This window comes from Pseudorca crassidens, chromosome 13 (assembly GCF_039906515.1).
Source record: "Pseudorca crassidens isolate mPseCra1 chromosome 13, mPseCra1.hap1, whole genome shotgun sequence".
In the NCBI taxonomy this organism is placed as follows: domain Eukaryota; kingdom Metazoa; phylum Chordata; class Mammalia; order Artiodactyla; family Delphinidae; genus Pseudorca; species Pseudorca crassidens.
Window position 1 is genome coordinate 14605742 of NC_090308.1, and position 26857 is coordinate 14632598.

The 26857-nt window shown below is 43.6% G+C and overlaps 1 protein-coding gene across 2 annotated transcripts in view; it reads right to left on the minus strand.

Annotated features, from left to right (window-relative positions):
- Positions 1–26857, minus strand: part of AKAP12 (A-kinase anchoring protein 12) — a 101933-nt gene that overhangs the window by 10179 nt on the left and 64897 nt on the right. Inside the window, exon 1 of one of the 2 annotated variants that reach the window (XM_067701763.1) lies at positions 14496–14862. The exons of the other annotated variant lie outside the window; for it this stretch is intronic. Coding sequence (XP_067557864.1) covers positions 14496–14520 — 25 coding nt within the window. The 5' untranslated portion in view covers positions 14521–14862. Of the gene's footprint in view, positions 1–14495; positions 14863–26857 lie in introns of those variants that run through there. 2 annotated transcript variants of the gene reach the window in all.

Sequence of the window (26857 nt, forward strand, 5' to 3'; positions counted from 1 at the left end):
CGTGCAGAGCCCTGTTTGAACATGCCTTGTACTGTGCTAGAAATCAACCTAAAGTCCTTTGCCCCTTCCTTTTTCTTTTCTAACGTTACCAGATTTATGGATAATCACAGATAAAACCTGTGACCATCTGGACCTCCTCTTCTGCAGAGAGGAAGGAAGGATACTGAGGAGGCGCTCTAACGCTACCCACGTACTTACAGGGCTGGGCGGGGCCTCGGCTTTGGTGACAGTGCGTAGCTGTCTCTGTAAGAGTTTTGGGAGTTTCAGCCAATTTTCATTTTTTTCTAACTGATATCAGCATCTAAGGTAGCATTAAAAAATAATAATAATAAAACCGAACTGAACATTTATATATTTTTTTGGCCTCGCCACAAGGCTTGCGGGATCTCAGTTCCCCGACCAGGGATTGAACCCAGGCCACGCCAGTGAAAGCTCGGACTCCAGGCAACCAGGGAACTCCCCAAACTGAATATTTTTTAAAAAAATTCATTTATTAATTTATTTATTTTTGGCTGCGTTGGGTCTTCGTTGCTGCCCGTGGCCTTTCTCTAGTTGCGGTGAGTGGGGGCTACTCTTCGTTGCAGTACACGGGCTTCTCATTGCAGTGGTTTCTCTTGTTGCGGAGCACAGGCTCTAGGAGTGTGGGATTCAGTAGTTGTGGCACACGGGCTTCAGTAGTTGTGGCTTGCCGACTCTAGAGCGCAGGCCGAGTAGTTGTGGTGCACAGGCTTTAGTTGCTCCGCGGCATGTGGGCTCTTCCTGGACTAAGGTTAGAACCTACGTCTCCCACACTGGCAGGCAGATTCTTAACCACTGCGCCACCAGGGAAGCCCCCCAAACTGAACATTTTAGATAAAGAAGGTTTGAAGAAAAACCAACTTGATTACTTTCAAGTATGCTTCTTAAAGGGAAATTTCTCCTTTCCTTTTTTAAAAAAATCAATTTGAGAACCAAACACTGAACTCTAGTTAATAACATGCATGCTGAAGTGTTTAGCGGTGAAGCATACTGATGCCTGCAGCTTACTTTGAAATGCATAAAAGAGAAGTAAGACGGACTCATGAACAGATACAAGGATGGATAGTTGAAGAGATATGTGAGAAGGCAATTATGGTAAAACATTAATTATACAATCTAGATAAATATACATGTCTAATATTCACTTTTCTTTCAACTTTTTCATATCTTAAAATTTTTCATAAATAAATTTGGGGGGAAAAGCTCCCCAGGTGATAAAAAAAATCACTTTGAAATACACATTTGTGACCAACTTTAGACTTTATAAACAATAAAGGAGGACTTCCCTGGTGGTGCAGTGGTTAAGAATCCGCCTACCAATGCAGGGGACATGGGTTCGATCCCTGGTCCCGGAAGACCCCACATGCCGCGGAGCAACTAAGCCCTTGCACCACAACTACTGAGCCTGCGTGCCACAACTACTGAAACCTGCGCGGCTAGAGCCCATGCTCCGCCACATGAAAAGCCACTGCAATGAGAAGCCCGCGCACTGCAAAGAAGAGTAGCCCCACTCGCCACAACAAGAGAAAGCCCCTGCCCAGCAACAAAGACCCAATGCAGCCAAAATTAAATTAATTAATTTTAAAAAAAGACCCAACGCAGCCAAAACGAAATAAATTTATTTTTAAAAAATAAAGGAAAAATTACAACCCACATTAAATACTGAGGCAAATATCCCAAGAGAAAGAAAAATTCAGACATATGTGATAGACTGTTCAGAGTATCCAACCCTGACATTCCTTTCCTTCTGGGAACACTCTCTCCCCATTATTTATTTAAAAGTATGTATAAACTTCTGAAATAAGAATATGCTGTTTATTTATCTCTTGTAAAAATAAAATACAGTGTGTGTGAAAAAAAATATGCCATAAGTTTCCATTTGTTCCTATTATAATCCAGTTTATACAGTTAAGTCTAAGGGTTTCTTGAAGTTAAGTGCATTTCGATGAAATACTTTACAAATTTTCCCAATTATAAAAGCATACTCTTCAGAGAACTTTCTGCAAACACTTCTAATGCAACACAAGAGATGTGACCTTCTTGTTTTCAAAGATGGATGATATCATTGGAAATACACTAGAGGAAAAAGTCAAAGCCCAAAAGTAAACTCTATTCTACTATAAATTTACTAGTAATGCACACATATAAAAATTAAATTTCCTGCCAGCAAGCAGGAGGTAAAAACACTCATTAACTAACCTCTCTAGAAACCATTAGAAAATGCAGAGACGTTTTGCTAACATAGTAGGAGAAAGTAGGTGTAACACACCATTTCCCCCGTTTCCCCTCCAGGCTCCTAAATCTGTGTTTCAATTTGAAACACCTTTTATAAAACTCTGGGATGACTGGAATGTTTACAGTCAAAGCTCGGGACACAAAGCTGAACAGCTGCTAACTGGTATCACAAAACAACTACTGGTGGTTCCTTATAGCTTAGCAATATCCAGATGTTCTCTTTAGAGTGTTATACGGCTGAACCCATTAAAAAAGAAAAGTATTTAAGATCACAGGAAAATTTAAAATCCTAACTGGTCAACTGGTCTGCAGTCTCTTTTTACCTAAGTAATCCTAGGAGCTACTATTGTCAGAACAATCTTCCAGACTGGGCAAGGCCCCCGCGGGCCCAGATGGCGCCTTTGTGCTTTGTGCACAAGGCTGGACAAACCCAACTCAGCCCTGATTTCCACTTGCCTTCTGTACCAGCTAGACCTGTACAGACCTTACAGAGAGGCCCTGTTTCCTAAAATACCCCCTGGATCACACCACGCAGCTAGCTACCAAACATCCCTAAGCGTTCCAGCATCTAGGGGAGTGTCTTCTACACTACTAACCTGGCAGCCAAGGCTGTCTAAATTACATTCTAACATATAAGCCAACTTAAAAAAAAATTTTTTTATCGGATATATGCATATGTATAACTGATTCACTTTGCTGTATACCTGAAACTAACACAACATTGTAAATCAACTATACTCCAATAAAAATAAGCCAACTTTGATCGCACACTTGCACTTTAGAGGTCTGTAACCTGCCTCAAACCACGTGCGACCACGTGGCTACCCACTCAGCTGGGAACCCGCAGGTAGTGAAACTTAGATCCTTTTTTTTCAGCCTCGTTTCCGATGAATGGGCCAGGCGCTCGGCGTGCTGCAGCCCAAGTAGCAAGGCCTGCTCCGTCCTGTTCTGCATCCCCCATTTTGCTCGCCTGTCTCTGGGCTCTTGGGGAGGGGTGGGGGGCGACTTTCTGGTCTTGGCTAAATCCTTGTGATTTTTCGAGGCCTGTATCGTTTTCTACCTCGCCCGCCTGCCGGGCAAAGACCTTCCTCGGTGACCCCAGCCCGCACAATCTCTATCCCAATCCTCACGCCCCTCCTTCTAGGTCATTGTCTTCCCGATGTGCCTCTTTCTGGCAAGAAGCGACGTGCAGCCTAGGGCCTCCCTTGAGCTGCGGTTCTGTTTTTCAGTTTCCGGGCGAGGTGCTGGCTCGGAGAGCGCAGGGTTCGGGCACATGCTCCACGGGCCTCAGCGAACCGTATGGAGCCCAGAGGGTGGCTCTGCAGCCCTGGGCATGGTGTCCTGTGGTGTCCCTCCCTAACACCCCCCCACCCACCCTGCGCGCTCCTGTGCCGGCAGGGTGATGAAAGCAAGGGAAAGGAGGAAGGATGGAAACCCACACACCCATCTAACTGACACTTCAGGGGGCGCTCCCGGCGATCCGGCCCGCCAGGCCCCGGGGCGAACCGCCGCTGGGGGCGCACGCTACTCACAGCAGAGGATACTCCACCAGGGCCTGGCGCGCGCCGCTGGCCGGCAGGGGCAATCCGACAGAGGCCCCGGAGGCCCCAGCCTTCCTCTGCCGGCTGCCCCATCGCTGCATGGAGACGCCCCTGGGAGAGTCGCGCACGTCTCAGAGGGCTCAGCCTCCTCGTCAGCCTGCAAGGGAAAGCCAGGAGGCCCTGAACATCACCCCCAGGGGCCCCTCTTCCAGGCGAAGCACACTAGATGCCGGAAACCAGCCAAACCTCCCTGGCCAAAGGCGGCCAAACCTCACTGCCGCAGCGTTCCTGTACTGCCTCTCTTATCCGCACAACATTCCATCGAGTAGTTGATCCAAAACCCGCATTGCCTATCAGTGGCCCAGGGCATGGCAGGCACCTGTGCCTGGGTGGGTTTGTTTGTAGGTACTTTAACTTCCTAAGTATTAGAATAAGAACTGGGTTCCCATTACGAAGCTATCATCTCCAATCATAGAGCCTTAGAGCTGGAAAAGCAGAGGTCACCTGGTCCCCCCAGCTGGTTTACAGGGGAATAAACTGACTTCAAACATGGTTGTATGTGGGAAATGCAAAACGGTATAGCCACTTGGGAAGACAGTGGGGCAGTTTCTTGCAAAACCAAACACACTCTTACCATCTGATCCAGCAATTATGCTCCTTGGTTTTTCCCTAAATATTCTTGGTATTTACTCATACCCACATTTGGTATGAGTTGAAAACATGTCCACACAAGAACCCACACATGGATGTTTATAGCAGCTTTACTCACAATTGCAAAAACTCGGAAGCAACCAATCTTCATAGGTGAATGGATAAATAAACTATGGTGGTATATCCAGGCAATAAAATATTATTCAGCACTAAAGACAAGCTAGCAAATCGTGAAGACATGGAGGAGCCTTAACAAGCGCATATGGCTAAGTGAAAGAAGCCGAACTGAAAAGGCTACATACTGTACGATTGCAACTCCACGGCATTCTGGAAAACGCACAACTGTGGAGACAATAAAAAGATCAGTGTTACGGGGGTAGGGAGGTGGGAGGGATGCACAGGCAGAGCAGGGCGGACTTTTTAGGACGGTGAAATACTCTGCATGATACTCTAGATACATGTCATTATACATTTGTTCAAACCCACAGAATGTACACCACCAAGAGTGAACCAATGTAAACGAACCCACACCAATGTAAACTATCGACTTTGAGTGATAACGATGTCAGCGTAGGCTCATGGATGGCAACAAATGTACCGCTCTGGTGTGGGACGCTGATAGTGGGAGAGGCTAGGCATGTGTGGGGTTAGGGAGTGTATAGGAACTGTACTTTCCACTCTTTCTTGCTGTGACCCTAAAACTGCTCTAAGAAATAAAGTCTGCGTTTTACAAAATGGTAAAAGAAAAATAAACTCCATGTACTCTCAAAGCATTAAAATTCTTATTCTCCAAACACTGTAACTTTACAATTTGTAAATGCCACTTATGACAAGGAAAATTATTTAGACATGTCAACACCTACACTTAAGAGAAAAATTGCTATATGTCTGATGTGGACAGCAATTCAAATTCTATTTCAGTGTAAAAAGCGTTTTTTTCATGGTTACAGTCATGCTTTAAAAAAAGAAATAACACATATATCCTATACGCCCACTCAAAGATAATGATTCAAAAGATCACCTGAGTACACCTGTAACTTATATAACATTGTACATCAACTCTACTTCAATAAAAAAATTTTTAAAAATGTTGTAAGATCACCTGACCATCATTTTGTCACTTTGTCAAGGTAAAGACTGGATAAAAGCAAGAATCAATGGGTGCTGGACTTCCCTGGTGGTGCAGTGGTTAAGAATCCGCCTGCCAATGCAGGGGACACGGGTTCAATCCCTGGTCCGGGAAGATCCCGTGGAGCAACATGCCGCGGAGCAACTAAGCCTGTGCACCACAACTACTGAGCCCGCGTGCCGCAACTCCTGAAGCCCACGAGCCCTAGAGCCTGTGGTCTGCAACAAGAGAAGCCACTGCACTGCAACGAAGAGTAGCCCCACTCGCCGCAACTAGAGAAAGTCCGCATGTAGCGACGAAGACCCAACTCGGCCGTAAATAAATAAATAAATAAGAATCAATGGGCGCTAAATGGGGGAGGGGGGGAGTTGGGCTGGATACTTACATGCCTAATAGTCGAAAGGGTAGTGAAATCGAACAGCTCAACATCAACCTACGAGGGACAGATGGACATTGTGTACAATACCTTGAGAAGGAAACAATGTCATCTGCGGCTAAGAATGCACAACCTAAATTCAATTAGGAGAAAACAAACACAAAATAAGGAATGTGGTAGAAATGGGAAAAGAACTATATGCTTGGAACATGCCAATATCTAAAAGACAAAGGTTATACAGATGTTCCAGATTAAGAGGCTAAACAGATTATGATGTAATACCTGACCTGAGGACGGCTCTTGCAGTGCAAGGGGAGAATGCTAAGAAGGACCTTATTAGATAACTGACAAGATGGAAAAAAGAATGGTAGATTATAAAATAAGTATTGTAATAAGGTAAATATCTGACATTGATAACGGTACTATGATTATGAAAGGAAATATCTCTATTCTTAGGAAACACACACTGAAGCATTTAAGAGTGAAGGACCATGATGTACATAACCTTTCCTCAGATGATTCAGAAAGCTCCACATCTCATGCCTACATAAGACATAACAGGAACCTGTATATTGGTTTTTTATTTTGTTTTGTTTTCCAACATAGAGCGAGAGAGTAAATAATGAAACAAATGAGGCAAATGTTAAGAAGTGAATCTAGGTGAAGAGTACATGATGTGCCCTGTACCATTTTTATTTTTGTTACTTCCTCTAAGTTTGAAGTTATTGTTTTAAACAATCAGAAGAATGAACGAGTGCAGATGACTAATGAAAATATAGAGAACAACAAAAATGGAGACGGTAACGATTCACCCTACCTGATTTTAGCGGCTCTTTGCCTCACATTATATACCATAAAACAAATTTTTACCAATGAATTAAATAACAGAAAAACTCTTCCCCTACCCCTCAAAGAAGAGACAGAATTCAGGTAGAAAGGAAGAAGATTAAAGACCAGAAGTTCTAGAGACAGACTGGTGTTTAAATTTCAACTGCACCACCTACTAGCACTGGGCCCTTGGGCACATCTCTTGAAGTTTCTGTTCTCAGTGCCCTCACCTGTAACATAGGTCCCCTCCGCTACTAGCAAAGGCTAGTTAGGAGGGTAAAACATCAACTGGCAGTCTAGAATAAAAATAAAACAAAAGCCATTAGAACGGCTTTTTTTTTTTTTTGCTTCACGTTTTCCTCAGAACAGAAATACTTGCTTTTAATTACTTTTTACCAATTCCAACAGTGATCTATATGAATTGCAGAAGATTTAAAAATACAGAAAATTGGGAGTAACATCCATAAAGACTATGTCCAGTGATGACGGCTATTAATATCTGTATTTTCTTCTGGATAAATTATCTAATAGTCTTCACAACTATGACATACTGGTTGCATAATTTCTTTTTATGTCCCCTTGTTTTTAGACAATTTATGTTGGTCCAGTTTTTCATTATCACACTCACATGTATAAAGCCATTGCCCAAACCCGGGAAGGAGTTTTTGAACAGAAGAGGGCAGTCTTGAGCAGCCTTCAGCTCTCCTGGCAGCCTTGAGACACTCCTAGACCTTCAGCACCACAAGACGCTGCAGAAACCCATCAATACATGACGTTTAGGTGCTCTTTCAAGTTCTGTGAAGTCATATCACACCTGTTTTTACCTCTTCGACTCCCAGCATAAACACTTCAAGGGGGAAAATGGGCATTCTGAGTTAGCTCCCTGTCTGCTCTCTTCTTGTTTATTTGCACCCAGATCTAGATCCTTTTCCCCGATTTTGGACCAAGTTAAGGTCACACGTAGATGAGCTCTACTTTCTGTCTGGAACTCCCTTCCTCCCCTTCCCTGCTTTCCCAGCCCAGCTGTACACAGTACAGCAAAATCACCCCACATTTCCCAGGTTCCGGCTGAAGGCAGAGACTCCCAGACCATCATCCGTCCCACCCACGTTCCAGTTTGTGGTTAGCAGAAAGCTCTTTAAAGGTGTTTCTATGAGCTGTCTGCATGCAGGTTCTAAGTGAGTTCAAAGATCTCAGCTTGGTGAGCAAACAAGGAGGCTGTTAAACGCATAAAAGAACAGATAAATAAATAAATATCAGTGTAAAAATGTAACAATACAGCTTATAATCCATGAAATTATAATCAACTTATCAAAAAAGAAAAAAGAATAACAGCCAAAAAATGTGGGGTGGGGCTTCCCTGCTGGCGCAGTGGTTGAGAGTCCGCCTGCCGATGCAGGGGACGCGGGTTCGTGCCCCGGTCCGGGAAGATCCCACCTGCCGCGGAGCGGCTGGGCCCGTGAGCCATGGCCGCTGAGCCTGCGCATCCGGAGCCTGTGCTCCGCAACGGGAGAGGCTACCAACAGTGAGAGGCCCGCGTAGTGCAAAAAAAAAAAAAAAAAAAAAGTGGGGTGGTAGGGAGGGGCGGACCACGCCAGCAGGTCCAGCTGTTGGGAGTGGAAGAAGCAGATGAGTGACAGGAAGCAGATAATAATGGTGGAGACGGCTTTCGGGGAAGATAGTCCAGCGTTCACCTGTTCAGACTTAGCATAGCAGAATCTACTCACAACCACACTTACAAGCATTTCATTAATACGTTTACTTTTAAATGACTTTAAAACCTGCTCTGCTCTAATCTGACACATCAGCTCCCTATGGAATTGCTGTCTGCCTTAGATTTGTCCAGTTGGATAGGAAGAGGAAAATCAAAAAGCTTCATCATCTAAGCATCACTGATTTGGGGATGCACTTTCTTGGCATCCAAAAAGACCTTCCACAAAATAACTGGTTTAGGGTGGGCCTTTCTGATACAATGTATAATTATCCCGCATGTGGGGCTTTGAATTATCCAGCCATTTTGCAGAACGCTGCTATTAATCCTGCAAGTTTCTCAGATACCCATAAAGTCCAAACACAGTGCTCACATATTCAGTGATGCTGCGGTTTACCTAGAAACTCCACGTTCTCGCCAGTCATCAAAGATGGCCAAAAGGTTGGGAGAGGGAGTCGGTCAATGTGTCAACTGGGAAAGCTCTAGGAGGCGGAACCAGCAAATGCTTCATCTCCATGCAGTCCTGCTCGTCACTGGTCCTCTCCCCACCCCGCAGACACTTCAAAGGGCAAGAAAATACTACAGTTCTTGCAAGGATCCCCACACTCATCGGCAGCACCCTAAACATAGTCTTACCTGGACACGTGATTTGTGTCAACATGGTTTTCCACTAAAACCGTTAGTGGCATCAACATCATAAGTCTTGCTTCGTAAATAAACATCAACATAGAAACCAAATATTTCTAGTCCCTTTTTCTGGGAGGAGATTCTAGTCATATGCCTTTGTGAGTGAGTGTTACTACGTTGGAAACATTACTTGGAAAAGAAAAAGATGATTTAAAAATGACATAGGAAGTGCTTTCACTCACTTAATTTTCTGCATATGCCCCAGAAGGAGCCTCTTTAGGGTGGACATACAGCTTTATAGATGCAGAAAAGATAAAGGCGAGTGACGGGTGAAGCGATGGTGCAGCTTCTGAAGTTTTATCAAAGACTTTGAATAAGCTTTTTGTTTGTCTTTATGTTTTTCTAAGACAAATGAAAGGTCTCCTTTTCTTTTCTTTTTTTAGTCACACTGCGCCGCTTGTGGGATCTTAGTTCCCCAACCAGGGATCGAACCCTGGCCCCAGGCAGTGGAAGTGCGGAGTCTTAACCACTGGACCGCCAGGGAAGTCCCGAAAGGTCTCCTTAAAGAAAAAAGTGTGGAAAGTGAAACGGAGAAGAAAAATGACAGCTGGTAGTACATACTTTCTGCCCCTATATTTTTACTTTTAAAAGTATAAACTATCCTTAGGTACTACATAATAGGAAAACTTATAGCATATCTGTAACAGTAATAACCTATGAGTTGTTTAATGTTTTGAACAGCTTAACAAGCCCTTCCAAGGCTAAAAAAAACTACAGCAGAACATTAATGAAGACAAATAACTGTGAAAATATACGAATAGTTATATCTTCAGTAGCGTCGAAAGAAACCAAAACTTGAAAGCATTTCATGGACAGAAATTCCACTTTGGAAGAGAATTGTCAAAGCTTTTCCTTTTTCGGTGTTATTGTCTACTAAACTATGCTTATCTGCAGATAAATGTCCAGTCAATGCCAATTTATAAAATCAAGCACAGGAGATCTATGAGTATGGGCGAATATACATTTTCCCTGTGAATAATTTCATAATCCTCCACCTTCCAAGTCCCAAAGGGTCCATGATCACAAGAGGTTAAAGGTCCTGTACTGAACCCTGCTTCCCATGCAGACACCCTGCTCCCAAGCTCCACAAAATGCAACAACCATTTGTGGGTCCAAAAGCTGCAAGATCAGCATTCTTTTCTCACTCTTCCAAATACTCAGAGATTAAGAGATAAAAGTATGACTTGTTTTCTTTTACTTTAGAGGTTTAAAAGAAAAAAAAAACCTTTAAGGAACATGTCATATTATAGATTACAAGATGTTAATGTTTTTATCCAAACTTAGATATGTTTGTCAAATAAAAAGTGCAATATTGTAAACAGCTATAACATTGATTCTTTTTTTCGGTTTAGTATAACCCATGCTCTCCGTTCCCCACGCAAATTGGGGCTGCTTGCTGTGACATCTGGAACTGGTTAACTTTCCCCCATGATTTGCAGCGTTGCCCTGAAATTTTTCCAGGAATTCTCCACATTCTAAATCCATCTCTATATCTTACACACCCAACCAACTATTCTCATTCTGATCAACCACGAAACCTCCAAGGGGAGACGTGTAACTGGGGTTGAAACTCAGAGAAGCAGAACCCCACACAGGAGCATACAGGTGATGCTCATCGTCGGCCCTGGCCTTGACAGTGACGTCCCGTGGTCGCTTATACACCTGGGCAGGCACGTAAAACTGTGGGCACCACGAAGTCAAATCAGCATCCGTTACACAACGAGAAAGAGGTCCTTTACAAGCTATTCTACAGCTGTGCTTTTTTTTTTTTTTTTTTTGCGGTACGCGGGCCTCTCACTGTTGTGGCCTCTCCCGTTGCGGAGCACAGGCTCCGGACGCACAGGCTCAGGGGCCATGGCTCATGGGCCCAGCCGCTCCGCGGCAGGTGGGATCTTCCCGGACCGGGGCACAAACCCGTGTCGCCTGCATTGGCAGGCGGACTTTCAACCACTGCGCCACCAGGGAAGCCCACAGCTGTGCTTCTTAGTAGCTGTGGAACACAGAGAAACTTAGTTTTCATGTTAAAAAGGGGGTTACAAAAACCACTTTTTGCAGGATTTTTGTGGGAAATCATGATAATGGCCACCTCAGAGTGGGCACTCGGTACACGGCAGTTACTGGGCCAGAGTTGTGAGGGTATTAATTTCAGGTCTCACAAATCCCTTGATAACTAGTCTGCCTGCACAGCAGAGAGAAGCAGCCATGTGGGGGGGGGATTTTTTTAATCTTGTAAAGTGATTTGCATAAAGAAGTGCATTATCAATCATCTAGAACTTTTGTGAATATTGGAGGATTCTTTCTTCCCAGTTTACTTTAGACATAAAGAATACTGTTGCCCTAATTCCTCATGATAACTCTATATTTGTCTCAATACTGTGTGAGTTAGGGAAAACAGGAAAGAGATTTTCCTAATTCAAAAAGGTGGCGTTTTTTTGTTTTTTTTGCTGGCATGCCACTGATACAGGGGTGGGGGGGGATACCTCTTTCATCATCGTGTCCAATCACTTATTTTCTAGTTCTTAAACTAAGCTACTGCTAACATGATGTGAGGGAAAGACTTCAGGAAAGGCAACAGAATGTGATGTGAATAATCGACCATCTCCTACTTGAAGGTCTGCTGTGTTCACTTCAGGGGGTTGTGCGCACAGGGTCTGAGGAGGGGAGAATAATGGTCAGTATTAGGTGACAGCTTTCCGTGCTTCACAAAATGAAAACTCATTCCTAAGCAGTTCTACAAAAATGTCATCAATCCTGCTCCCTTCCTATTAATTGTGAAACTGAAACACATTCTCACGTAAGGCAGTCCTACTAAAGCAGCCGAGAATAACTTTCTCCTATATTATTTTAAAAATATTTTTATTTATTTATTTAGGCTACGCTGGATCTTAGTTGCTGCATGCGGGATCTTTAGTTGTGGCATTCAGGCTCTTAGTTGCAGCATGGGGGGATCTAGTTCCCCTACCAGGGATGGAACCCAGGCCCCCTGCATTGGCAGCGAGGGGTTCTAACCACTGAACCGTCAGGGAAGTCCCTCTCCTACATTATTTAAATGAGCAATCCCGAAGTTACAAAAACCTTTGCTATTCAATTAATCCTGAATGCCAATTTTAAAAGCCTTCATTGCTTTTCAAGATTCTGACCAGTTATTTAAAGACTATTGATTGTAAATCTTCCTCATCAGAATAACTTGCAGAAGAAAAAAAAAAAAAGACGGTTGAAACTCCTTTTTAATTTTTACTTCTTCCATTATGAAATGTTTATTTGCTATGAACCTTTTGGAGTTTAAGATTTTCTGCACACGTTCTTTTTACCAGGAAAAAACGCAATATTTTGCCACATCCTTCATACCAACATTGTAATAAAACTCAGAAGGCAATTGACCCAATTATTTAAAGCTGCCTTAAAAATCAGACAGCCCTTGCAACTGTTTCCATTCATGTAGCATCCCATTAGGATTATCTGAACCAATTTTTTAAAGCCCCCAAGTATCTCAAGTTTGTTAACTTCTGCTTAAAAAGGATCACCTTCCTTTCCCATAAGAAACTGAGCATGTGCTAAACTCATCAAATAGTGAATATAATAAAGATTACACTGTACACAAAAAGCACCTGGAAAAAGTCATGATCATAGAAGCCCCACCCCCAGCTGTGACACCGCACAAACCACGCCCCCAGGCAGGTTATCTCAGGGTTGAGCATTTATGTATCTCACTCATAGAAAAATTAATGATCTGGGGAAAAAATGAATTTTGTGTTTTTAATTTTTAAGTTTTGTGTAGTCTAATAATACTTTCTAGGTATCGTGTAAATTTTCACGCTACGTACAGGGTAGAAAGGCAAGTTGAGTTAACTTGGGGAAGGAATTTTAAGGAAATTTCAAAGTAAACAAGCTCATCTATAGGACGTGAGAGATACGGAGAAAAATTTTAAGTCCTAGAAATTCTATGCTGCCGTTTTAAGAAAACATGTATTTGGGGAACAAAGATCTCAAATATTTAGAGAAGAGCTGGTCTTATAAACCTAAATTAGCAAATGGAGTTGAATTTTGATGGGGGCAAAAGGCAGAAAGGAGGAGAAAACAGGCAGGTTCCTAAGGAGTCAGGCTACAGTACATCAGCATGAGAAGATCACATGACAAGCAAGAGGGGCTCTGAGTACGTTCCACAAGTTTGATGTCTGTAACTTATTTGCTGGAGGTAGGTATTAAATATTATCATTCACACTCAACAGCCAGATTTCTAGAAAGCAAGCTTAAGAAACATACATTTTTATTATTCACTGCCCAAATACTGTTGCCTGTTAGTCACCAATTTTACAGTAACTATGGCTTTATGAGAACCACCACACAGGCCTTTCTCAACTTCTGAGATGGGCCACACTCTGTCCTGTGGAGTGTGTTTCCCTCTAAATAAATCCGCTTCTTACCTATCACTCTGTCTCTCACTGAATTCTTTCTGCGATGAGACATCAAGAACCTGAGCTTCATTAAGTCCTGAGACCAGGCAAGACTCCAGCCTCCATGACCTTCCCTGAGTTCCAAAGGGTGGATTCGAACAGTTGCTAATCAGCGCAGCCAAGAAACCATCCGAGGCCAGATTGAAGGAACCAGAGAAGCTCCTCAAGATTAGGAAACCAGCCACCCGAGACCCTGCGCACACTCTCATCTTGTCAGCAACCCCGCTCGTGAAGTATCCTTATGAAGCCCCTCATTAAATTCTGTCCTGGGTTGGGACACAGTTTTTCAAGGCAAGACCTGAAGTGTCCCCTTTTGCCTACCAAAGCAATAAAGCTATCCCTTTCTACTCCCCCCCCCAAAAAAAACACCCACCACACAAACCAGAGATAACATTTTCATCCCCTAAATGGCCAAGTGTACCTTCACTGCCAGTTCCTAATAAGCAGGTCAAAATGTCAAATACTGCAGGAATTTACCTTTTTTAAATGACTATAGCAAGCAATTAGGCTTTCACAACCTGTTTTCAAATTCACCCCAATCTAACTTGCATCTGTTGGGGTGGGGTTGTCGTTCCCCTCCACCAGGGGAAGAGGTGCAACCCCTCCCAAAATGCATTCCAGGTCTCCCCTGGGCCCGGGTCAGGAAGATTCCTGCAGAGGCAAAAAGAAAACGTTGGGTTTGCTTGCTGCCTGCTGAGCCCAAAAGAGAATGATCTTCTGATCAAAAAGTCAGCACAGTGAGAGCGTTAAACGCCCATCAGGATGTCCAGCCGCTGCCCTGCGGCCCCCGACCCGCCCATGTCCAAATGCAGGTTCCTCCACCTGCCACGGAGGCAGGACACAGCTGACCCGGCTTCCGCCTTACCTGTGATGGTGATGATCCCCAGCATCTTGGACGGCGCACTCCGAGCGGGAAGAGCGGCCGCCCTCGGCCTCTTCGGGCGGTTGGCTGGGGCCGCACGGGGTCTTGCCGGCGCCCCTCCCCCTCCCCCGGCGGTCTACGCTGTGATCCGCAAGAACGAAGCGCCAGGCCACCTTCGGAAGATCTGGGAGAGCCAGAGGTGCCTGCGGAGCTGCAGCCGGAAGCGGACTGAGGCTGCATTTCCCTGGCTAATTATGCAAGGACTCACCCACCCATCCGGGCCGGCGGGCTGGGGGCCCGGGGCTGGCCCGCCCTCCCTGCGCTCCGGGACTGGGCTCGGCGCTCTCCAGTCATGTGTTTCGCTTTAAAGGAGAGGAGCCCTCCCTGTAGCCGGCCTCTGTTCGTGGTCAGTAAGGCTCTGCAGAGAGACCCAGGGAGGGTTTCCGAGTTGCTGGGATGAATAAGACCAGAGTCAGCGGCATGTTATCTAAACCGTTACTTCATTCCTGGCACCGACTTACTTGTCTCTTAGCTCTTAACATTACTTAAAGGAAATAACCACACAGATATTAAATCCCACTGCCATTAAAAAAAACTGTGTTCCGTACCCTTATGTTTGTTTAGAGGCTGATGAGGTGGAAAAATGCTCTTTCCTTTTTAGTACCTATAGCTTTTTATATTTTCACCACCTGCTTCTCACACAGGCACACACACTGCGCTGATCCGGGGTTGGCAACCCTCAGCTGCCCTGTTTCCTGAACTCTGAGAAGGGCTGTTACAAGGCGAACATGTGTCTTCAACACTTGGTCCAGGCAACTTTTTCGAAGTCCAAATACATGAGCATTACGTCTGTTCCCCGCCCCTCCCCGCCCCACGCCAAGCCATGGTAGAAGTTAGTTAACTTTCAAACTACGCCGTATTCCAACTTAGAGACACTATGGCATCTCTAACATACAGGCACACAGCATGAAAATCAGTCAGAGCCGACATTTAAAGTTCAGAAATTTTCAAGCAGCCCTAAATTTGTAAAATCTTTTTTTCACTAAAACTTCAGATTTGTTCTATATAAAGACACAGGATAAGTTGGGGGGTTCTTACGATTTTGACACACTATTTCCATTTAGGCCCTCCTGGGTTTGTTTCTTTTTTCATCCTTTTTCTCTTTATCTCTTCATGCCTTGCCTGTCCGACCCCATTAGCACAGGCTCTCCCCCTAAGTAAACAAAAGAAAGGTTTACTATTGCTTTTTTTCTTCAGGCAGTGAAGATTTTGTTCATCATTGCTCGGGGGCAGGGAGGAAGGTGGGGGGCTTGGAGTGGACCAGATTGGGCACAGGAAAGAGAGGGGGGAGGGGAACAGAATTATCAAGAAAGGCTAGTAAGGGCTTCCCTGGTGGTGCAGTGGTTAGGAATCCGCCTGCCAATGCAGGGGACACGGGTTCAAGCCCTGATCCGGGAAGATCCCACATGCCGTGGAGCAACTAAGCCCGTGCGCCACAACTACTGAGCCTGCACTCTAGAGCCCGCGAGGCACACTACTCCCACGTGCCACAACTACTGAAGCCTGTGTGCCTAGAGCCCATGCTCCGCAACAAGAGAAGCCACCGCAATGAGAAGCCTGTGCACCGCAACGAAGAGTAGTCCCCACTTGCTGCAACTAGAAAAGGCCCGCGTGCAGCAATGAAGACCCAACGCGGTCAAGAATTAAAAGAAAAAGAAAAGAAAAGAAAAGAAAATGCTAATGAGGACAGACTTGTTGGCTGGCATGGCATGTAGTTGCTCCCTCTGGCCACCAGGGGGCGCTACGCACCCTATCAGGCCTACACCGAGCAAGGTTAAGGCGGCACCGTTTCTGGCAACCAGACCTTGTTACAGAAATCAGTTCAGCCTCCATAGATTGGATTTCCCTCATGTTCTGGCGAACGCCCAGCCTGGCCATACGTCCAAGTGGGACCAGGGAGTGATGCGCCTTGTCCTGAGGCCTGGGAGCTGATTCCCAGAGTGAGCCACTTAGCAGTTTCCTAACCTTTATCTTCCCTAGCTGAAACGTTGCTGGTGTTAATGGTCCCTGTGCAGTCCATAGAGTTAAGGGGTCTGGGCAGCTCCACATTCCTCTCTCCGCCACCCCACCCCCAACCCTCGAGAGTCCTAGCTGTGCAAATCATGGATAAAGCCGACCCTGAAGGCTGCATTTAATGTAGACCACTGTACATTAAATGAGTGGTCTACAGTCTTCCCAAGCGTGTGTATCGGCCTGGGCAACCTCCAGGGTCTGACCTCCCAGCTCTGCATCATTTCTCAGCACCAGCAGTTGGGGACCACAGATGGCTAGCATCCGGCGCCGCCTGAAATACACATATTCAAGTTCTGGGTGCATCTGTTGATTCTCCCCTTGCTTGGCTGTGCCACCAGCTCCTTTCCTTTCTAAAAAGTCCAAATTCTAACAATAGGACAGGCATCAGCTGTTGGCCTGAGCTGAATGGAAGAAACATCACTAGTTACAAATGCAAGGTCCAGGGCTTCCCTGGTGGCACAGTGGTTAAGAATCTGCCTGCCAATGCAGGGGACATGGGTTTGAGCCCTGGTCCCGGAAGATTACACGTGCCGCGGAGCAACTAAGCCCGTGCGCCACAACTACTGAGCCTGCGTGCCCAGAGCCTGTGAGCCACAACTACTGAAGCCTGCACACCTAGAGCCCATGCTCCGCAACAAGAGAAGCCACTGCAATGAGAAGCCCGCGCACCGCAATGAAGAGTAGACCCCGCTCGCCGCAACTAGAGAAAGCCCGTGTGCAGCAACGAAGACCCAACGCAGCCAAAAATAAATAAATAAAATTTAAAAACAACAACATTTAAAAAGGTAAATGTATCACTATTCAGCTTTGGTGCATAAACTTTCTGTTTCTTTTCAAGACATTGGTGAAGACAGTGACACAGCCCGTTTGATATTCTTGGAGTGGTGGTTTAAACCAGAAAGCAGAGCAAGGGATCACGTGGCAAGTTGTTGCCTCTCTTAGCAGACAGTCCTCCTTTGACCTCCATCCACCTTGAAGAGTAATCAAGGACAGGGCATGTGGCAGGCTGCCCGATAAGCCGCTGTGTGTCTTGGATTTACAAAGAAAGGTCATCAATCAGGATAAAAGCTGGAGTAAAGATCAGACTTGAGGTCAGTGTACAATGCAGGCAACTTTCTCTGGTTACTACTTTCATTCCCTATTTGCTTGTTTTTGTTACATCAGAATTTTTAGAGGAAGACGTCATCACCCAAAGCAAAAATGATGGGAAAATGTTTACCAATATCATAAATAGGTGGATGAAAAAAACGTGTTTTCCCAAAACTTCATGGTTCATTCAACAAATATTTACCAAGTTCTTACTCCATGTTAATTATGCTAAGCCCCTAGGGATACAATTGGATACTGTCCTTGACCTCGGGGAGCTCAGTCTTGGGTGGTAGACACACCAAAGGAAGAAGCACGCACGCTCCAGTTTAACCCACCTCAGGTATCATCTCTGCTAGCCTCTGAAAGGATGGGGGATGTGAGGGGATAGCCCTACCTGAGGCACAGAGGAAGGCAGTCCCACAGAGGGAACGAACAGCATCCTGAAAGGCACGACGGAACACAACATTTAGGGAATATAAATGAGTCCTTTATAGCTACAGGCTCAGCGTCTACTTGGGGAGACCAGAAGGGAGGGACAGAGGTGACAACCGGAAATGAGACAAGAAAGATTACATTGGAGGCCAGATTATGAAGAGCTTTGAATGACATCTTAAGAACTTTGTAACAAATAACCCCATTAAAAAATGGATCAGGAATTCCTCAGTGGTCCAGTGGTTAGGACTCAGCGCTTTCCCTGCTGTGGCCCGGGTTCAATCCCTGGTCAGGGAACTAAAAATCCCACAAGCTGTGCGGCGTGGCCAAAAAAAGAAAGGATGAAGGATCTGAGCTGATGTTCCTCTAAGGTAGATAACACAAATGACTGATGAGCACGTGAAAAGATGCTCAACATCGTGAGCCATTAGGGAAATGCAAATCAAACCCCACAATGAGATACCAATTCACACTCACTAGGATGGCTGTAATCAGAAAGACAGACAATATAACAAAGAAAGGAGAAACTGGACCCTCATACATTGGTAGTGGGAAGGTGAAAGGTCAGCTGCTTTGGAAAACAGTCTGGCAATTCCTCAAAATGTTGAACAGAGATTTACCGTATGACCCAGCAATTCTACTCCTAGATATATACCCAAGAAAAGTGAAAACCTACGTCCACACAAAAACTTGTACAAGAATATTGGTAGCAGCATTATTTATAGCAGGCATAAAAGTAGAAGCAACCCAAATGTCCATCAACTGATGCATGGAAGAATAAAATCTGGTTTATCTTTCCAATGGAACATTATTCAGTAACAAAAAGAAATGGACTATTTATACATGTTATAACATGGAGAACCACTGAAAAAATATTGCTAAGTGAAAGAAGCTAGTCACAAAAGAGCACACAGTGTCATATTATTTAATTCCATTAGAAACAGGCAAATCTATAAAGATATAAAGTGGAGTAGCAGTTACTCAGAACCAAAGAGTTGGAAAGACTGCTAACAGGTAAGGGGGTTCTTTACGAGGAAATGAAAATGTGCTAAAATTGACTGTGGTGATGGTGGTACAATTCTGTGAATATACTAAAAACCACTGACATGTATACTTTTTTTTTTTTTTGGCCGCCTTGGGTCTTCATTGATGCATGCAGGCTTTTTCTAGTTGCGGCGAGCAGGGGTTACTCTTCGATGCGGTGCGCAGGCTTCTCATTGTGGTGGCTTCTTTTGTCGTGAAACACGGGCTCTAGGTGCGCAGGCGTCAGTAGTTGTGACACGTGGGCTCAATAATTGTGGCTTGCAGGCTCATTAGTTGTGGCGCACGGGCTTAGTTGCTCCGCGGCATGTGGGATCTTCCCGGACCAGGGCTTGAACCCGTGTCCCCTGCACTGGCAGGCGGATTCTTAACCACTGTGCACCAGGGAAGTCCCAGACATTATACTTTAAATGGATCAATTGCATGGTATGTGAATATTTCATTAAAGCTATCTTTTTAAGAAAAAAAAAAGAATTCTGTATGAGTTCTGGAGGCTGCAGGGAATCATTGGAGGTTTTAGAGTAGAGTTGGTGGCACAAAATTTGAACTGTGATTTAGAAAAAGTAAGCAGGCAGTAATGACAAGGAGGAAGATGCTCGAGAAATAAAATTGATGGAAACCGTGGTGACCAAGGAGAGGAAGGAGTCAAAAGTTACATCACCCACTGTTGGATGCAGGAAGGCAGCAGCAGCCACATGCATCTCTGAGATCATCGGAATGGTATGAGGCAGGTGAAGTCAAAGGTCTGGAACCCTGAGGAAGAGGAATCTGAAGAAGGGCTCTGAGAATGGACAGAGATTAGCAGCCATCAAGGAGAAAATGGCATCAGAAGCCCAGAGTGGAGAGGATTAGGAGATGGAAATAGTGGAAACATTCGGACACAACTCACAAAGTGGTGACTCAGGATGAGAGCTGAGGAAGCCTCGCAGTCAGGGGAGGCTGGACTAGTGGACAAAACGCTGCAATAAAGACAAGGACCAAGACACCAGGATTAGCACTGACACTATGTTCATTAACTTCTTCCAAGGAGGCGTGAGTACTTAACCCAAAACTGAGCATCATCGGAAACTGTTGACTTGGACTCACACCAAATCCAGCCCCCGCCCATCACCCCATCCTTCCGTTTTCTTTTCACCTCAGTTTTACACTCGGAGGAAGATAAACCCAAACCCAGTGAGGTCACTTTTCCTCTGGCTGCAAAGGGCAGGTGAGATCTAAAGGAGCATCTATGCACTGTTACCCCTTTAAAATGCTTCAGAGATAATCTCAGGTTGAGTTAGAAGCTGCTGCAAACTAATAACCATGAAGAAGATGAATATATACACTGAATTAAATGCATTGGGCAGGTTCTCCTGGGCTCAGTGTATTTTCAAGTCTCTGCTGCTCTGCTATGAACACAGACAAATACCAGCTAATTGGATTTTACGGTCCAGTTGAGTTGGACATGTTTGTGTAGACATGGTTATTTTGATTCAAAATCCTCAAGACAAATAATCTGAAGACCAGCTCCTCAAAGGGACTATTGTAATACAATAGAAAAGCTAAGGGGGATTTAAAAGTCACTTAAGATAATTTATCCAAAAAAAAGAAAAAAGAAGAAAAAAAACGAGTCAAGGGGAAAATTATTAAAAAACTCAATCCAAGTAATAAAAGTGATGCAGAATAAGTTTATTTCTCCTCTTACTGAGTTCACATGTTTTTATATTTTTTGCTTTGGCAATTCTGCTTTTATTAGCTATACCAAATGAAAGTATAGATTTATGTATGAAAATTTAACTGCTTGGGACATATAATATTTAAAGAACCTAAGTGTCCCAATACTAGGAAAATAGCACATTTAACTCTTCAGTGGACTATCTGGCAAAACAACATGTTTGAAGCAGTTAATGACAAGGAGAAATGTTTACATGGATATTGAAAGCCACACACCTCTTTGTTCAGTATATAAACTATATATTCAATAGAATCTTTGCTTTCTAAAATGCATATATATCTGCACATAAGTGAGGGTGAGGAAGAAAAGAGCCCAGAAAGAAGACTAACAGAAGCCAACCACAGTGGAATTATGGGTAATTTCTGCCCTGATATTCTCCAACACTTTACACATCTTCTACAACAACCTCTGTTACTTTCACGGTTAGAATGCAGGCACCTTTGACATCCAGCTTGGGGTTGCACGGGGTGGTCCAGCACTGCTGGACTTTGAACCTTAGAGCAATACCTCCGATTTTCCATTAAAAATGCAAGGCAGTCTAAACCATGATCAACTCCCGATCATGGAATATATAAATTAGCAAGCAGATTAAAGTCAAAGTGTGATCTTTTAAAAATTAGGAAATAAGCAAAAAGATGTTTCACTACCAAATTTGGTCAAGTATCTGCATAGATTTCAAATTCTTTCCTGAGTGCTTTGTGTTCAACTCTTCTTTTCCTCTTAGGACTCTGAACTCTCATCTTTGGTTTAGTCTAAAGAAGATTCCAAAGTGTTGAGAAACTAATTGTAGTTCTGGTTCTTCTGATAGCAATGTGGTCGGGGTAAAATATTCTTTTAAATCTCTGGGCTCTGGGCTTCAACTGACGGGGGAATAAATACACCACCCATGTTAATGTTATTCTGAGGTGCAAATAAAGGTTAGCCTCAGCACTACTGAGTGTATTCTAAAAGCATAATAAATGTTAGCTATTGTGCTTACTTTAAACTATACATTCCCCCATGGGGTAAAAATTAGTTCATAGTTCATCTTACTCTTTATATATGAAGCACAGATTTTATATATATATATATATGTATATATGTGTGTGTATGTGCGTGTATATGTATATATATACATACATACATATTTAGATAGATATAGATATAGATATTACATAAACTGATATACAATATATCTCTTCTATTAAAATTTTAGGTGGGGGGCAGGGACCATTAGGGAAAAAAATGTCTGAAAAGACTCAGCGGGGCAGGGCAGCAGTAACGAAAAGAAGGTTGAGAAATACTGCTTTAAATATAGTTAAGTCTCATTTTAAAAAGTCCTTTGAAAAATACTTCTATAAAAAGCAAGAATACCCTTTATCATCAATTTCTCAGAAATGCATCCTAATAAGAGAAGCATCATCTTGCACTAAAAGTAATTAACCTAAGGCTCCCTCTCGATTTTTCAGAAGAGAATGAGACAATCTTTGATTTGCCTGAAGTCTTTCTCAAAAGGAGTGGGAGCGAGGGGCCAGCTGAAGGTTCACACTTGGAAGAAATAATGATAATTACCTACCCAAGACCCACTGACATTCCACAGTTGTCCATCTGAATTGTGATGTGAGCCCGTCAGCAAGCCACATGCAAGGCTTTACATTTTCTTTCTTTTTTTGGGCGCCCAGCATGACTTGCAGGATCTTAGTTGCCGCCCGGGCAGTGAAAGCGCCAAGTCCTAACCACTGGACAGCCAGGGAATTCCCAACTTTAAATTTTCCAGTAGTCACATTAAAAAGAATAAAAATAAACACTTGAGGTTAATTTTAATATATTTTATCAAACCCAGTATGTCCGGTTACGTCAATAGGTACTCAATAAGAAAAATTATTAGGGAAATATTTTACATTCCTTTTCTGTACTATTTCACATGTAGAATCAGCCACATTCCAAGGGTCCAACAGCCAGAGCACCACTTCTGAAACTACAAAAATAACTGAACATCCCTCCTTTATGCTAACTCATTTCCCAATGACAATTCATGTGGGATCTTAGTTCCCCGACCAGGGGTGCAACCTGCACCCCCTGCACTGGAAGCACAGAGTCTTAACTACTGGACCGCCAGGGAAGTCCCCCACAATGACAATTCTAGCCCTGCTTCCATCTCCTTGCCTCCTGGACAGAAACAACCAAGCTATCCAATCACAGAATTGCCCTTACTTCAGCATCCAATCCAGAGATGACTCCTTTGTTTTCTCAGAATCATCCAGCATAAGCCCAAATCCTATAATAAAAGTCCTCCCACCTCCCACATTACTCCATTACTGAGCCACCCATGCCTAGAATCCTCCCTCGGTGCAGCAGAGGCTAAATAAACCTAACTTGGCTTGACTACACATGAGTTCCTGCTGGTCTCTAAGCGGCAAGGAATTAAATTGCCATTGATAGATTTAATTGGTACATCTGTCTCTTTCATTATCTCTTAATTTGAGTGAATATATTCGAATCTATTATTTTCCCAGCAACTTTTACTGTAATCATACACAATGATAAAGTGCTTAAAATGACTTTTTTTTTTAACTTAAAAGGTCAGCTAGTATATTTAGACTGGCTTCAAAAATAATTGCAAAGCAAAAATTTATACTTGCAAGAGTAATACATTTATTTAACCTGTAGTCATATGAATTAAAATTTACTTGTAAAGACAACTTTTCTGCAAATCTAGAGTGTGATCTTTAAAAGTATATCTTTTTTTAAAGTCAAGGTGGAATTCACTGCCTAGACAAAGAGTAAATTCTGGATGACAGAATTTACTTCTAATCCCTCCAGAAAACATAGTCCTGCTCACCAAAATTTATTGCATAAACTCCAAGGTCATGGGAATTCCCTGGCGGTCCAGTGGTTAGGACTCCCAGCTTTCACTGCTGAGGGCCCAGGTTCAATCTCCCTGGTCGGGGAACTAAGATCCCGCAAGCCACTCAGCACAGTCCAAAAAAAAAAAAAGGAATGAATGTTTAGAACAAAAAAATCAGTTCTTAGAAATTAAAAATATAGTGACAAGGTGAAATCTATTCTCGAGGACGTTCTCCAAGAATAAAGAGATGCAAACTAGAGGAAAAAAAAAGTTTTACTTAGAATCATTCTAGTTCTAAAATCTGAACAATAGTAATCTCGAAAAGAGAGCAAAGAAAAAGACGGAAATGGAAGACATAACTTCCTACAAATGAAGTGCATGAGTTTCTAGACGGAAAGAGGTCACACGAACCCAGCATGTTGAATAAGTGGATTCACATGAAGATCCATCATTGTTAGATCTTCCGAACACGGAGGACAAAAAGGACTCCGTGAGATAATGGGCTATCCAAGGGATTAAGATCAGAGTAGCATCAGATGCCAGTAGTAATACATTTATCAAGATGACACTGATAGAATCCTACTGTGTTAGAACACTGATCAGAAATCAACACAACTGGGGGAACGGTCAGGGCCAAGATTTGACAAGCGTGAGGAAGGCATCACATTTCCATACACTGAGCTTTACTAAGTGAGGCCACAGAGCTTGAGATGAATCCCGGGGGCTCTCTGCAAGAGGCTGCTTAGGGGCAAACCGTGGCTCTGCTAAGGGGACCTTTTCGACCTTCCACTTTATTTACAACTAACAATGACTTGAAAAGTGGGATTTCTCTTATTCTTATCTCTAGCTACTGTTATCGTGTAAAGGCTGTCTGCTTATGATCATGCTGGGTGAAGTACCGAAAGGGTGACTAAGGATTCCAGAGTTAGAAATACCCACGTGTATGGGTATTTTCTTCTATTGTCTTCATTCTATGTGGCAGTAGCTCCTTTAGCAACATCCTTGATAGGGGAACTCCTTTATATACTTCTGAATCAATTTACTTCTGGCCTCCAATCAATTCCTCCAGTACGTAATCCTTGGTTTAAAGCAAACTAAGCTGTTCTCGTGTTTTAAAGAGTCTGAGAAATAAACTCTTCTTTAAAAGTGGGAATATTGAAATTAATACCCCGTTATGCTTGGCAAGCTTCCATCAAGCACATCCATATCTGAAATATATATATCAGCCCTGGCATTTTTCTTTGAATGTGAGACAGCTTGTCTTCTCTGGGGAGGTTCTGCCTAGAAGAGAAAAGATTAAAGGAAAGACACGATAAATGTTTTCAAATACTCAGAGGGCTGCGATGTGGAAAAGGGAGGTGAGTTTGTTCTATGTAGCCCCAGAAGGCAGCACCAGAAGCAGGGAGCAGCTGGAGGAGGCATATTCTCACTCCAGTGGAATAACTGGTTTCCTTTTATGGAGAAACTCCCCAAACCTTCCCGTGTTTAAGCAGAAGAGCCTTCTGAGTGGGGGCAGGAGCCTGGCGTAGACAGCCTCAGACTGCCTTCCCACGGAGGCTTCCTGGTCCCAAACCTGGCTTTCCAGCTGACAATCATAAAGGCAGGTGTCCCGGGCTGAACTGCATCCTCTCCACATTTGTATGTTGAAGCTTTAAGCCCCAGCACATAAGAACGTAGCTGTATTTGGAGAGAAAGTTTCTAAAGAGGTGACTAAGTTAAAATGAGACTGTAAGGGTGGACCCGAATCCACTCTGCCTGGTGCCTTATAGAAGGGGATTAGGACACATAGAGACACCAGGGATGGGCACACACAGAGGAAAGACCAAATTCTGGATGACAGAATTTACTTCTAATCCTTCCAGAAAACATAGTCCTGCTCACCAAAATTTATTGCATAAACTCCAAGGTCATGGGAATTCCCTGGCGGCCCAGTGGTGAGGACACAGTGAGGACACAGAGAGAAGCCGGCATCCACAAGCCAAGAAGAGGCCTCAGAGAAACTAAACCTGAGGGCACCTTGATCTTGGTGAGAAAATAAATTTCTGATATTCAAGCCACCCATTCTGTGATATATTATTATGGCAGCCCGACCAAACTAATACAGCAGGATAACTGCCTGGTACTTGGTGTCAGTCTAAATACTGCATGTCCGGTTTAAGACACATTAAAGCAACCAGTTCATTCAATTAATTCAATCCAGCATATATCAATTTTCACCAAAATAACTAATGCATGCATTGTTAACTGGGGGGCAGGGGGGTCTACTTGATATCACATTGTACCGACACATTAATTACGAAAACAGTTGGTAAAAATTCAAAGTATGGTGCTCAAGAATAAGACTCAATTGATAGGCTAAAAAGTTGTAGAACTTAAGCTCAGAGAATACACCTTCCAGAGATATACACAAATATCGATCAGAGGATTTATGTTATCAAAGCATCCTTCCATATAATATAGGGACATTGTGCTCTAGAATATACATTGCCAGGACCATTTGGGGGTTGCTGTATTAGGTGAAACTGGAGCTGTTTTAAGAACGTCCTTCAGACCTAAATGTCAAAAACCAAAATTTTTTTTTGGCTGCGCTGCGCAGCACGCGGAATCTTATTTCCCCCAACAGGGATCGAACCCGTATGTCCTGCAGTGGAAGCATGGAGTCTTAACCATTGGACCGCCTGGGAAGTCCCCTAAAGGATTTTTATTAAATAAATAAAATGCTAAATTTAATGTTTCCTTTCTTGGCTTAGTTACCATTAGAAAACCATTAACTGCCTCGATCCCTCCAAGGGAGAGGGTCTGAATCTTGGTATGTTACTTGGACAAGCTATAGGCCATCTTACCTATGCTCCTCAAGGGGGCCATCCATCCTATTCATGGGTGCCCTGGAGTAGCCTCAAAATTACAGCCGTTTATAGGTAAGTCTTTGCAGTAATTTAAGATTGACTGACAGTCTTTACGGCACTTATCAACATCTTGCACTCATTCTGGGCCAGAACCAACCCCTATTACATGATTCTGATCTCCTCCCATGTAGGCAGAGAAAAACGTTACTTTGTGGCCACATTTATGAAGCTCCTTATCTTTCTTTCATACCTAAATAATTACATATGGAGACATTCTTGAATGTTTTCCCCTCCTGAACTTTTTTTTTTGTTTTAATGTACTTATTTTTGGCTGCGTTGGGTC